The 14,423-nt window shown below is 42.8% G+C and overlaps 2 protein-coding genes across 2 annotated transcripts in view; both read left to right on the top strand.

Annotated features, from left to right (window-relative positions):
• The window catches only part of SORCS3 (sortilin related VPS10 domain containing receptor 3), a gene marked incomplete at both ends in the record, with an annotated part of 607,736 nt that overhangs the window by 145,252 nt on the left and 448,061 nt on the right, over window positions 1–14,423 (top strand). The gene's annotated exons all lie outside the window — the stretch shown is intronic.
• On the top strand, window positions 10,150–11,597 carry LOC308619721 (NF-kappa-B-activating protein; the record flags this gene model as incomplete). The annotated part of the gene is made up of 1 exon (XM_081238804.1): window positions 10,150–11,597. The coding sequence occupies one exon, from the start codon at window positions 10,150–10,152 to the stop codon at window positions 11,395–11,397; it is 1,248 nt and encodes a 415-aa protein (XP_081094930.1). The 3' UTR covers window positions 11,398–11,597.

The following is a 14,423-nucleotide window of genomic DNA, read 5'->3' as shown; positions in this document are numbered from 1 at the left end:
TCATTTTCAGTAATGACCTAGTATTTAACAATGGTTTCACAAAGATTCTGGATCCCTGAAGCCAAGAGATGGTGAGCCTGTCAGGTGATGGGGATGGAGGACCTAAAATCTCCTTATTCTGCCTCTATTTTAAAATTGAATCATCCAAGATGAGAAAATAGAAAAGAAGAAAAACTGAAAAACAGCCTCAACAGAGATAAAACTGTATAGGGTTTCTCAACATCTTGTAATAGTTCTTTGAATTGAGATATAGCAGTTTTCAGTCTGAGCTGATAGATCCTTTGGGATTTAAAGAACTAGATACTAGGCTGTGGTTTCCCCCAGGAGGCAATGGCTCATCCTGGGAATAGCCCGGAAGAAGCAGTGTCAGGAAGTGGAGAGTGAGCAGGACTGTGAAATCCTAGTTCCAGCTCTGAGGCCCTGAGCAAAAGCAAAGAGAGGAAAGGAACTCTGTGCTGTCATAGTCTGGTCTAAGGATCCTGTCGGGATCTACTGAGCATCTACAGAATCCTTTTCCCTGAAAAATGGAGCATAAACAGAATCTGCTACCGTTCAAAGCTGCTGACAACTTCTGAAGGTCAAAGAGGTCACCATTCTGGTGTTAGGGCTGGGAGTCATGTGCTCAGAGAAGATCTTGGAGGGGCTTAGGAGGCACCAAGCTGAATTTTTCCCACTCTTTCTCTTTCCCTCCTGCCGATCTGGTTAGTTAGGTTGTAGGCATCTGTTACTATGATACCCAGAGTGCTGAGGCTCAAACGAGAGATTTCTGTCTCCCATGTCTAGGTGTTGGTTGTCGGTCCACGGAGGGGAGGTGACTGTGCTCCACAAGATCATCTAGGGACCCAGGCTCCTTCCACCTTGTTGCTCTACTGGCTCTCAGTTTGTCGTTTCCACGTGGTTGCAGCTAGTTACTGTCATGTCCATATGGTGGTGAGGAAGAGAACAGTCAATTTCTTTTTAAGGAAGTGACCCAGAAATCGCACACATCACTTCCACTCTCGTTCCCTCGGCAAAAAAAAAAAAAAAAAAAAAAAATCTTAGTCTCATGATCACCGCTAGCTGCAAGGCAAGCAGGGAAATGACGTTTCTGGCAGGATAAAGGCTAAAATGTGGCAGGAGGGGTTCCAGTTCTAAAAGGAAGAAAGGGGAGCGCGTTGGCAGTCTTAGTTACAGATCTCGTCCCTTATTCAGGCAATGGCCTTCTAATTCTGCTGTCACCCCCTTAGGGGGCCTCCGATTCCTCTCAGAAGCTACATAAAGGGGAACAGAGAAGCTGTGGGGTTGAACGTTCAGGCTCCAAACCTCTCCTCAACGACTTCACCTTGATTTTGCTTGTTTTACGCAAGTAAAATGCATGTGGATTTTCACATCAATTTCTTTTAAAGAAAGATTTCCTGGGCTGCATTATCTTTGAAAACCTCTGCAGTAAGCACTTTTTATAATCCTCTGCATTACGCATTACTGGCACTGTTCTCCCTCTACCTTATCACCTCTCTCCCTTCCTGGGTGTCTCTGGGTCGCTGTGTATAAGGAATGCATTTATGTGCCTGTGTGAGTCCCCAGGCTCATTTACTCACTCAGGCTCTACGGCAGGTGAGCGACCTCATTTTTGCTTCTGGATTTCTTGAAAGGCAGTATTTTGTTTCCTCATCCTCTCCTCCTCCAGCTCTACTTTGGAGGGGCCTCTGCCTCCTCCAGGGCTCAAGGTCTCCCTCCTCGACTAAAATTACTTCTGTCACAGAGATCTTCTCTAACTCCCAGCTAAAGCCTGTTTTAAACTCTACAGAGAGAACCATTATGTCATTGTTTACCATCCAACGCTATGACCCAAATCAATGCCAAGCAATGGCTTTGGGATGTCAGTTCCCAAGTTGGTGGGTATACATCACCCGTTTACCTCCAGTTATCTGGTTACCTTGTTAGGGTAAAGGGTTCTGCTATTTTAGTAATGATACCTTGAAATTGCTTAGTGCTTTACAGTTTCCACGGCTTACCCTCTGCCCCCACATGGAGCATCTCATTTCATTCTAACAAGCACCTGGAAGGTAGGAATTTTCATCATTCTCAGTTTAAAGATGAGGATACAGGTGATAAAAGGTCAAGGGACCTAGCCCAAGACCACACAACTGCTAAGTGGCAGAATCAGGATTTGAACTCAGTTCTTTCAGAATCGCCCTTCAGGTACATAAACTCTTGGTAATATGGACTGTAGAGAGGATGAAACATGCTGTTGAACATTTCTTTCATGGTCCTTGCTTCATAGGAAGGGCTCAAAGTAAATGTTAGTTTTCCTTCCTCCAGTTTCATACCTGATACCTTTGTAAGGTGGCCTCACTTACATCGTTTTGTACACTCTTATAGCTCTGGAAGTGGGCAGGGTGGGCATGCTTATGTGCATTATGCAGATGTCAATACAGAGGTGAAAACAGAGGAAGTGACTCTACCGTTGTCACATAATTAACAACATAATCTGCAGCTTAGTGTACTCCCTTTCCATGAGCTGCATCACGGAAAGCGGGATAGTAATGCATTTATTTTAAAAGTTGATATTCAATCTTCAGATGTTAACAAAGTCCTGGTAGAGACAGGATAAGATTTGAACTGATATCATTTCCTGAAACCAGAATAGTGGCCAAATCCTATGAACTGGGCAAACTTACTTGATTTCTACCAGGAATGGACTGACTGGTAGGTGTGAGCTTCTCGTGTCCTTTAGGAAAGGCCTGACTCTAGACACTCTGAAGTTTCATTCATTCATTTGTGCACTGATTTATTCATACATTCAGATAAGCAGTGTTTAGATAAGTAGACAAAGAGGGGGAGACAAATGCTGAGTGTCACCCTTAGCTGGTTCTCAGGTGCTGCGTGGGACTAATTCAGTTTTCCGATAAGCCCACCCAATGAGTACCTCCTGTGTGAGTCACCAGGGGGCTACAAACCTCGGTCCCCGCACTTCAGTTTCTTACCCTTGATTACAAGGAAAAAGACACGTACACACAGACCTAATACAACCAGAATGTGACTTGATCATAGAAGAGAGAGAAATAAAATTGTCCTGAGAGCACAGAGGACGATGAGAGTAATTCCAATGAGAAAATCTGGGGAAAGCTTCATGGAAGAGGAGCCATATTAAGAAGGAACATGAGGGACTCCCCTGGTTGCGCAGTGGTTAAGAATCCGCCTGCCAATGCAGAAGACACGGGTTCAAGCCCTGGTCCGGGAAGATCTCACATGCCGCGGAGCAGCTAAGCCCATGCGCCACAACTACTAAGCCTGCTCTCTAGAGCCCACGAGCCACAACTACTGGGCCCGTGTACCACAACTACTGAAGCCTGAGTGCCTAGAGCCTGTGCTCTGCAACAAGAGAAGCCACTGCAATGAGAAGCCCACACACCGCAGCGAAGCCCCTGCTTGCCGCAATTAGAGAAAGCCCGCATGCAGCAACGAAGACCCAAAGCAGCCATAAATTAAAAAAAAAAAAAAAAGGAACACGAGCAAAGGCTCAGAAGGGAAAATGCAAGGGATAGTCAGAAAATCTCAATGTTCCACGTTGTTTCAAAGTATTGGATGGGCCAAAAATTTCGTTTGGATTTTTTGGTAAGATCTTATGAGAGAACCCGAACGACCTTTTTTTTTTTTTTTTTTTTTTGCGGTACGTGGGCCTCTCACTGTTGTGGCCTCTCCCGTTGCGGAGCACAGGCTCCGGACGCGCAGGCTCAGCGGCCATGGCTCACGGGCCCAGCTGCTCCACGGCATGTGGGATCTTCCCGGACCGGGGCACGAACCCGTTTCCCCTGCATCGGCAGGCGGACTCTTAACCACTGCACCACCAGGGAAGCCCCCGAACGAACTTTTTGACCAACCCCATAGTTTTGGCTAGAGGACATTAATACAGAAGGTGAGTTGTGGTCCATTTCAGGAATTTTGACGTGGGGCTAACAAGTCACCCTAGGGGGTAGGACTTCTCTTGGAGGCAGCAGGGAGTAGGGAGTGATAGGAGCTGAGAAGGCTCTAAGACAGAGACCAGTCACAATCACTTCCTTCCATAGGGTGGAATCGGGGGCAGGGAGTGACGAGGAGGGACCTGATACAATGAATGAGCACAGCGCCCCTTCTTCCATCCCCTTCCCTGTTTGCTGATGCTCCAATCCCGTCGCTCTCCAACCTCCTCATGGCCTTCATTCTTCGCTCTGCAGCCCTCTTCACACCCTCTACAGCCTTTTGCACGGACTTCTTTCTCTTCCTCCTGGTCCTTCTTCCTTGTCACCATTTATTCTTTCCTTCCTTTTTTCGCTTCTCTCTTTTCCATGAGTACATTTCAGACCTTTTTAAAAAACCTCTATCTCAGATACCCTGCTTGTCTTGCTACAGATGACCTCAGCCTGTATTATAAAGGGCATGGAATGGGAGTGGCGGTTGGGAAAGATGTTGTGAACATTTTTGCCACTTTTAAACTTCCTGTAAAGTAGGTCGAGTTACCCTTAGCTTCCGGATGAGGGAACTGAGGCACAGAGAGGCCAAGTAGCCTTCCTAAGCTAGTCTTTAGCAGCGTCAGGAATCTAAACAAGGTATTTATGACTTAGTCTCATACTAGTTCTTTCTACCATTTTAGACTGTTTCCTCTGAGTTAATTTTCTACGTGCCCAGAGAGTAAGTCTAGGCATAGAGGGGTGGGAAGCTTAGTTACAAGCAAAACAGTAGGATTATGAATAGTAGCCTCAAGTAATAGCTGCATGATGCCTCTAAATGTGGCTAATCGTGCTGTAAGCTCTAGAAGCCTCTTCAGTGGCAGTGAAACTGGAGGAATCTTGCTGGTGGCATTGTAAATCAGAGCAACTATTTTGGAGAGCAGTATGGTAGTATGTACCCAAAGCTACAACATTGATCATGGCTTTTGACTAAGTAATACCACACCTTGGAATTTATCCTAAGGACTTGTTTGAAAATGAAAAGATGCTAAATGCATAAAAAATCACATTTTTTAAAAAGGAAACATAATAAGGTATGTTCCCTGATAACAATAATGATCATTATGAAGATTTTAGGGCAAAGTGGGAATAGATTTACGATAGGTTAGGTGTAAATGAAAAAGTAGCTCACATGTTATATGTACTTGATCACAAGTCTCTACAAAGGTGTACATTTCATCCAATCAGAAAAGAACATAAGGATAGAAATAGTAAGAGGCTAGTGTGCTTATGGATGACTTTTTTTCTTCCCCAAATTGTCTTTGGTGTGCTGTGGTTTTCATAATGAAAGCATATGGAAGAGAACTAAGGGATTAAGGTTTGCTCGGAGCTGTTGAGACCAGCTTAGTTTTCCCTTTCCACATTGGATGTTGACAAACTCTAGAAAATGCCCTAGACCTTGGGAGCTTTTAGGGCAGAGCCAGGTTCCACAGAGCCTATATCCCACACTTTTTATTCTTCTTGTATTCTGAATGCCTCTGGGAAAATCTCCTATGATGTGCATTCACAGGCAGCATTTTCAGACACTCTGGACTGTTGCTTTTAAGAAACTACCTCCCATTCATAATCTTTTCACTAAGTTTCCTGCACAAAGTGTATGTGTGTGTGTGTGTGTGTGTGTGTGTGAGAGAGAGAGAGAGAGAGAGAGATGTGTGTGTGTATGTGTGTTGTGTGTCGCTCTGTTTTGTGTTTGGAGACTTCAACCTACCACTGTTTATTCTTTCAGTCTCAGCTGAGGGATAATGTAGAACAAATTCTTTTTTGGGGTTTCTTGGTCCATGGAGAGGCTTCAGGGAATCCATGAATGCCTTACTACTGAGTAGAAAATTTTATGTGAAATATATGTTTCTGTGGAGAAAGTATCTGTCATTTAATAGTTTTCTCTAAGAGCTCTTTGAGCCTTTAAGTTTAAGAGAACGAACCTGGAGTCATCATGGCAAGGACAAAAAGAGCTGCCTAGTCTGGAAGAGGAAGGAGATGGAAGTTTAAGAACCACATATCTGGAGCATCTCTGGTTGCTGGTGGTGGGGAAGCAGCATCTGTGCTCCATGTGCTTTCTTCAACTCTTCTCTCATTTTCTTCTTAAACTTGAGGTTGATTTTTATAGCTGAACTTTCTGAATATGAGGGTGACAGCCCAGAAGTTCAAATCATTCTGTGGCTCCCAACACTTTCTGCTCTCTCAGCTTGTAACAGAATGTAACAGAAGGATTTATAGCTATTACTCCATAGAATATGGTGCATGATGAGGTCATCCTCACATGAGAAAAAAAATCCTTCATAATTTACCTTCAAATCTGGGTTTGAGTAAGTGCTGGGAGGCCTGACTCTGCCATGGTGTGAAATGGATTCCCAGGAAGGGGTATGGCTCAGTTGTCTGACCTTTATGGAATATTTAAATACATATTATGGTGTTCATGGTAGTAAATAATATAGCTAAGGTTATGCACAGAGGAGAGCTGAGGGAAACATTCTCAGCAAAGCTGTGGGCTGCCCTGGCAGGGAGACAGGCACTTGGCTTTGAACTGGAATTTGGAGTCTGGGTGGGAGAGTGACAGCAAATATTTTCCACATGGGTGCCAGTTACTTTGGCACTGAAAAAACTAAGACACCCAAGGCAGAAGAAGTTGGTTCTATTAATTCAGGGTATGTTCTGCTTTTGTGAGGTGGTGGAGGATGTGAGAGTGGATGTTCATTTATTTATTTATCCATTTGTCAAGCATTTACTTAGCACACACTGTGTGCTGGGCACTATTTTAGGTGATGAGGTTGTAAAGATATGGCCTCTGCCTTCAACTAGCTAACAGTAAAGATGGGTGTAAATGAATAATGATAATGATATGATAATGTGCAATTCAGTAGAAGCATGTGTCAAATGCAGAGATAGCATATAAGAGGGACTGATTGGAGGGAGTGACTGACTCTGTACAGGGGGCTCAGGGAGAGCTGCAAAGTATGGAGGTAAAATATGACTTGGTTCGTTTTTTCATTTCAGAAGAAGTTATTCTTAAGAAATGTGCGGAATCTCATGAGATAAATGGGAATTTACATATATTTCACATAAGGTTTTCTTTTTTTATTGGGGTATAGTTGTTTTATACTGTTGTGTTAGTTTATACGGTACAGCGAAGTGGAGCTCCCTGTGCTATACAGTAGGTTCTCATTAGTTATATGTTTTATACACAGTAGTGTATATGTGTCAATCCCAATCTCCCAATTCATCCCACTTCTCCTTTCCGCCCTTGGTGTCCATACGTTTGTTCTCTACATCTGTGTCTCTATTTCTGCCTTGCAAACAGGTTCATTTTTCTAGATTCCACATATATGTGGTAATATATTTGTTTTTCTCTTTCTGACTTACTTCACTCTGTATGACAGTCTCTAGGTCCATCCATGTCTCTACAAATAACCCCATTTCATACCTTTTTATGGCTGAGTAATATTCCTTTGCATATATGTACCGCATCTTCTTTATCCATTCGTCTGTCCATGGGCATTTAGGTTTCTTCCATGACCTGGCTATTGTAAATAGTGCCACAGTGAACATTGGGGTGCATGTGTCTTTTTGAGTTATGGTTTTTTCTGGGTATATGTCCAGTAGTGGGATTGCTGGGTCATATGGTAATTCTTTTCAGTTTTTTAAGGAACCTCCATACTGTTCTCCATAGTGGCTGCATCTATTTACATTACCACCAACAGTGCAAGAGGGTTTCCTTTTCTCCACACCCTTTCCAGCATTTATTGTTTGTAGATTTTTTGATGATGGACATTCTGACTGGTGTGAGGTGATACCTCATTGTAGTTTTGATTTACATTTCTCTAATAATTAGTGATGTTGAGCATCTTTTCATTGTCCTTCTTGGCCATCTGTATGTCTTCTCAGAGAAATGTCTATTTAGGTCTTCTGCCCATTTTTTGATTTTTTTTTTTTTATATTGAGCTGCACGAGCTGTTTGTATATTTTGGAGATTGATCCTTTGTCCATTGATTCATTTGCAAATATTTTCTCCCATTCCGAGGGTTGTCTTTTCATCTTGCTTAATGGTTTCCTTTGCTGTGCAAAAACTTTGAAGTTTCATTAGGTCCCATTTGTTTAGTTTTGTTTTTCTTTCTATTACTATAGAAGGTGGGTCAAAAAAGATCTTGCTGTGATCTATGTATGACTTGGGTTTTGAAGGATGAATAGTAGTTCACCTGTAATAGATGGTGGGATAGAACATTCCAGCTGGAGGAAAAAGCATTTGTAAGGCCTGGAGGCAAGAGAGAGAATTAGGCATGGGTGAAGATGGTTTGCTGTTGCCTTCATATAAGCAAAATGGTGGGAACACTCAGTAAATGAAAAGACTGAGGCCCAGCATAAATGGGCACCACGTGGTATATTATTAAAGAAAATAAACATTTACTGAACGCTTACTTTACACCAGATCTTCTATTAAGCACCTAGATACATTATCTCATTTAATCTACACAGCAACTCTCTGAAGCATTATCTTCATTTTACAGTCAAGGAAACAGAGGCTCAGAGAAGTAAAGTGACTTGTCAAAGGTCATACAGCAGAAATGGATTGATGGTAACTTGGAAAAGTGTTTGTGATAAAGACTGAGAGAAATAAATGGATTTGAGAAGTATTTAGGTGGCAAAATCAGCAGAACTTAATGGTGCATTGGATATAGAAGAGTGTGGGGAGGGCAAGGAAGGATTTGAGGATGACTTCTAGATTTTTGTCACATGTAATGGGAACGATAGTCATGACAATCACAGCATCCTAAAGGTTCTGGGAGAGAGAGTGTGAGTTGAGTTTTAAGTGTGCTGAGTTTTCAATATCTTTAAGATATACAAATAGAGATTTAAAAGCTGAAATGAAAGTCCATTTGTCATTCATCTCCCAACACTTAGTGGCTTAAGAGAACATTTAATTGGTTTAGGATTCTGTGAGTTGGCAGGTTGGGCTAGTCAGCTGTTCTGGTCTTGGCTGGGCTTCCTCATGCATCTGCTGTCAAGCCTGTGTCAGCTGGGTGGCTCTGCTCCTGGGCAGGTGGCTGGCCACGAGTCTCATGCTGCGACAGGTAACCCAGGGTGTTCTCATGGGGGTTAGCCAAGCTTCTAGAGGAGCAAGTAGAAACGTGATGCTTCTGGAGGCCTGGGCCCAGGACTGGAGTGCCTTTCTTCTGCCATGTTCTTGTTGGGCAAGACAAGTCACAAGCCACCCCAGATGCAGAGGCTGGAGCAGCAGACCCTGACTCTTGATGGGAGAAGCTGCAAGTTTCGACTGGAAATGAACCTGGGTACAGGGAGGTGTGACAGTTGGGGCCATTGCTGCAGGCAGTTGGCCACACGTGTGTTCTCCAAGAAAGCAGGGCTCCTTTACAGTTTCAGAGCACATCCTCACTCCTCCACCTTCTAGCTCTCACTCATGTCTTGCCCATTCTGATGTAATAAGAGTTATCCGGGTATCTGTTGCGGGGCTGCTAGTCTGCTGGCTGCTGGGATACAGAAGTGAATAAAGCACAGTCCCAGCACTTGAGGTTGAGGAAAGTGGTGGTCCCGTTAGTGGTGAAGGCGAAGTTACTCTGTGCGTCCCACAGTCTCCCCGGTGTCCTTTATCTGACGTCCTCCTGATGTAACCACCGTTGAAGCCTCAGCCCTCTGGGACAGGGGCTGCTTCCCGTAGGTGTGCAGGAAATGTGTCACCCACCAGTGGGATGGGCTATTTCTGAACACGCTTCAGACAGAAAGCATGTTCTCCTATAAGCAGAGCCATATGCCACATCTTGAATGTTAAAATTTAGCCACCACTGAATCATCTAGAGATGAAATAAAGGTTTGAGTTTTTTAAAGCAGAAATAAAAGCCTTTCATCTCTATTTTTATAACTGTCTTCTGATTACAAAAGAAATAGGAGTATCTATCATAAGAAATTTGAAAGTCTGAAAACAAATGAAGGAAATAAAAATCACCTATTGCACACGGATGATTATATCAACATACATGCGATTGGCAGGACCGCCTAGGTCCGGGGAAGGAATTTGCTGACGTACTCAACGTACTTGTAACTGTTTCCAAGGTTTTCTCGGGCTCGGGTGGTGTCGCGGCTGCTGGTCCTGGGAGCCAAGGCAACGGTGATCTTCCCAACTCGCGAGAGCGCCCCCTTCTCCCACGGCTTCGGGGACCCAGCAACAGCTATGGCTCCGGTGTCTGGCTCCCGCAGCTCGGAGTGGGAGGCCTCGGGCTCCGAGGTGAAGCGTCGCAGTTCGTCGAAGAGCCATAATCCCAGCAGATCCTCTCGCTTCCCGCGGGGCCGCGGCTCTCGCTCGCACTCTTGCTCTCGGTCCGGGGACCGGAATGGCCTTAGCCATCAACTGAGTGGCCCCAGCCATGGCTCCCGAAACCAGTCCTACCGCTCCCGCTCGCGATCACGCTCTCGAGAGCGGCCCTCCGCGCCGCGGGGCGCCCCTTTCGCTTCTGCCTCCTCGTCCGCCTATTATGGCGGCTACTCACGCCCCTACGGGAGCGACAAGCCATGGCCTAGCCTCCTGGACAAGGAGAGGGAAGGGAGCCTGCGGCAGAAGAGATTAAGTGAGAGACAGAGGATTGGAGAATTGGGAGCTCCTGAAGTATGGGGACTTTCTCCAAAGAATCCAGAACCAGACTCTGATGAACATACACCAGTAGAGAAAGAAGAGCCAAAGAAAAACACCACTTCAGCTACTACTTCAGAAGAAGAAAAGAAGAAGAAGTCTAGTCATTCAAAAGAAAGGTCCAAGAAAAGGAGGAAGAAAAAATCATCTAAAAGAAAACACAAGAAGTATTCTGATGATAGTGATAGTGACTCTGATTCTGAAACAGACTCCAGTGATGAAGATACAAAAAGGAGAGCAAAGAAAGCCAAGAAAAAGGAAAAGAAGAAGAAACGCAGATCGAAGAAATACAAGAAAAAGAAGTCTAAGAAGAGCAGAAAAGATTCCAGTGATTCAAGTTCTAAAGAGTCCCAAGAAGAGTTTCTGGAGAATCCCTGGAAGGATCGATCAAAGCCTGAAGAACCCTCAGATTTGATTGGCCCAGAGGCTCCCAAAACACTTGCCTCTCAAGATGATAAACCTTTGAACTATGGCCATGCTTTGTTACCTGGTGAAGGTGCAGCTATGGCTGAATATGTAAAAGCTGGAAAACGTATCCCACGAAGAGGTGAAATTGGCTTGACAAGTGAAGAAATTGCATCATTTGAATGCTTGGGTTACATAATGAGTGGTAGCAGGCATCGCCGAATGGAGGCTGTGCGACTGCGAAAAGAGAACCAGATCTATAGTGCTGATGAGAAGAGAGCCCTTGCATACTTTAACCAAGAAGAGAGACGAAAGAGAGAAAACAAGGTTCTGGCCAGTTTTCGAGAGATGGTATACAGAAAAACGAAAGGGAAAGAAGACAAATAAGGATTTTCGGATTGTTCATCAGACTTTTTTTTTTTTTTAAATTTTTATTGTTTTGCGGTACGCGGGCCTCTCACCCCTGTGGCCTCTCCCGCCGCGGAGCACTGCATTGGCAGGCGGACTCCAAACCCCTGCGCCACTAGGGAAGCCCTCATCAGACATTTTTAACAACAGAAAAGAAAGTTTGGGTTCCATATATACACACAAAAAGATTATGATCACCTGAAAAAGCTTTACAGTGCTACTGTGCCTTCTATTTAATTCTTTCAGTCCTGCTATAAAAAGCTGCTTATTGATGTAACTTTAGCAAGCTCTTTGGGTTATTTTGGATTGACCAAAACAACCTTCTGGTTTAAAAATCCAAAGTATGAATGAAACTCTACTGTGTTGAGGGAGGTGGCCTTGAGAGAAGGTGCTGGTGAGGTGAGAAACTGTGCTCTCACACCACGGGACAGTGCGCCCATTAGCTCTACATGGTGCCCACTCCCCAACCCGTACCAACGGAACTTGGGAGAAATTATCATTCCGCTATGTTGAAGGTGTTATAAATGGACTTGATAGAAACACACAGGAGGCCACTTTTGTTAACAAAATGAAGGGATGGCTGAAAAAAGCAAATCTGGAGTTTGAAGGTTTACTTGTATATTACAGTATTATTGTCAGCTCTGGAAGTAATGTGTTTTGGTTTTAGTCCCTACCTCCACCCCAAAACCAACAAACAAACCAAAAAGCAAACTAACCCACAGACTTGTTGAATTGAAAACGTGAACATTAGTTTTAAAATTCGTAAGAGGCTAATTAAAAATGGTTATTTCAAATATAGAATATTGGGAAGTCTCCTGGTGTGCCAATGTAAGTACATTATTTCCATCTGAGCTGTGTTTAGATCATTATTTGAATACTAGAAATGCATGGGAGTCAACAATGATCAGGAGTTTAATAAGGAAAAATATGAGTCATTGTTTTCATTGTTTTAACTTGGTTGCTTCATTAGGATGAAGCTAAAATGATGTTAAACGTTTTTAAAGTCTGTCCTTTGTAATAAGCGGGTTTCATTTTAAGCATTGTTAAACTTTTCAGTTTATTTTTTACATCTGTCATTCAGTTTAATCTGTAACTTCATATAGAACCCCTCACTTTCTCACGTTTTTATGGCTACTGTTGGCTTTTAAGTTTGGGGGAAATGGAAAACTCTGGGACTGTGAGATCGTGATCTTTTTCCTTCCCTCCTTTTGTTAAAGTTTAGTTGTTAGGACATACTAGCAAAGGGGGAGGGGATAGTAGAAGTTTTGGCTGTTTTTGTTAAGGTTCTTTTGAGCTGCATTATTATGTGCCTAGGATAAATTTAAATTATCTGAGTGATGGGGAATTTCTGACTTTGCTGTTATAAAATGCCCTCTCTCCTTATAATAAAGTTTTTAAAAAATAACATACATGCACATTAATTTTGTAAAATTAGGTTAATACTTTGTATAAAAATTTTAATTTAACATTGTCATTATGCAGAATATACATATATACATATATATTTTCAAAATGTTTGTTAGTATTACGTATACTGTTTTATAAATTGTATTTTACACTTGACACTATACAATGACGCATTGTATTCAGTATTATAAAATAAGGATGTGGAGCTATGATTTTATCTTATCATATGGAAGTATCACCATTTAATTAACCACTTCTCTATTGTGGGGTATATATGTTGTTTTGGAGGGTTTGCTACTATAAATAATGCTGTTATGTCCTTGCTGGTGCCCAAATCACTGTGGGCATATGATTATTTACTCTGGATATAGTCTTAGAAGTGGAAATACTGGGCTGGAGGGTATAAGCATTTTTTTAAAGATTTCCAGTAGATACTGAGAAATTGCTTTGCAGAAAAATGCTATAGCAGTTATAATCTCATTCTTTGAATTTTCTTTGACTCAAAACCTATCTGGGTGGCTATTGTGGAAACTTTCCCAGCAAGCATTTGTTCATTGTTTCCATCATTCAGTGATTCATTCATTTATTCAGTAAACATTTATAGAGAGATAAAGTACCCAGAGGGAATAAACATGTCTAAGGTACTTACACAACTTTATGCATTTGTCAAAACTCATAGAACTGAATACCAAAATAAGTTAATTGTCCTGTATGTAAATTTAAAAAGTAAATTTATTTATTTATTTTATTTTTTGTTTTTTTTTACATCTTTATTGGAGTATAATTGCTTTACAATGGTGTGTTGGTTTCTGCGTTATAACAAAGTGAATCAGTTATACATATACATATATCCCCATATCTCCTCCCTCTTGCGTCTCCCTCCCTCTCACCTTCCCTATCCCACCCCTCTAGGTGGTCACAAAGCACCGAGCTGATCTCCCTGTGCTATGCAGCTGCTTCCCACTAGCTATCTATTTTACGTTTGGTAGTGTATATATGTCCATGCCACTCTCTCACTTTGTCCCAGCTTACCCTTCCCCCTCCCTGCATCCTCAAGTCCATTCTCTAGTAGGTCTGCGTCTTAAAAAGTAAATTTAAAAGTGACTAAGGCATGCCCATAGCTCCAAGGAACTTAAAATCCAGTGAAAAAGATAAGACATGCACACAATAATTACAACACAAGACAACATATTAAGATACCATATAGGAGGGGAAAATATGCATTGGTATATTTTGTGCCCTAGGAACTTGGCCAGGTGATTTACACATTCATTCATTTGTTCATTTCCTGGGAATACAAAGATGAAGAGCCAGAATGCCTGTTCTCAAAGAGACCCCAGCAGCATGGGAGTCAGACCTGCGGTTACTACCAACATGATAATCGTAATAATAGATGCATATGTAAGAGGAAAGAGCCTGCCTGGGGGAGTTGAGGTTGGTTTCTGAGAAGAGAGATGTTCTGATATAAGGCACGAAGGAAAAATAGTGCTTTGCCTCATTTACTCCTCACAAGTGCCTGGAAAGGCAGGGGCCTCGTGCTTGGTCTACAGAGGAAGAAACTGAGGCTTACGGGGGTTCAGTAACTGGCCCGAGGTCAC

Source organism: Mesoplodon bidens, assembly GCF_964165515.1.
Source record: "Mesoplodon bidens genome assembly, chromosome: 1".
In the NCBI taxonomy this organism is placed as follows: domain Eukaryota; kingdom Metazoa; phylum Chordata; class Mammalia; order Artiodactyla; family Ziphiidae; genus Mesoplodon; species Mesoplodon bidens.
This window is presented reverse-complemented; position numbering and strand designations above follow the sequence as displayed.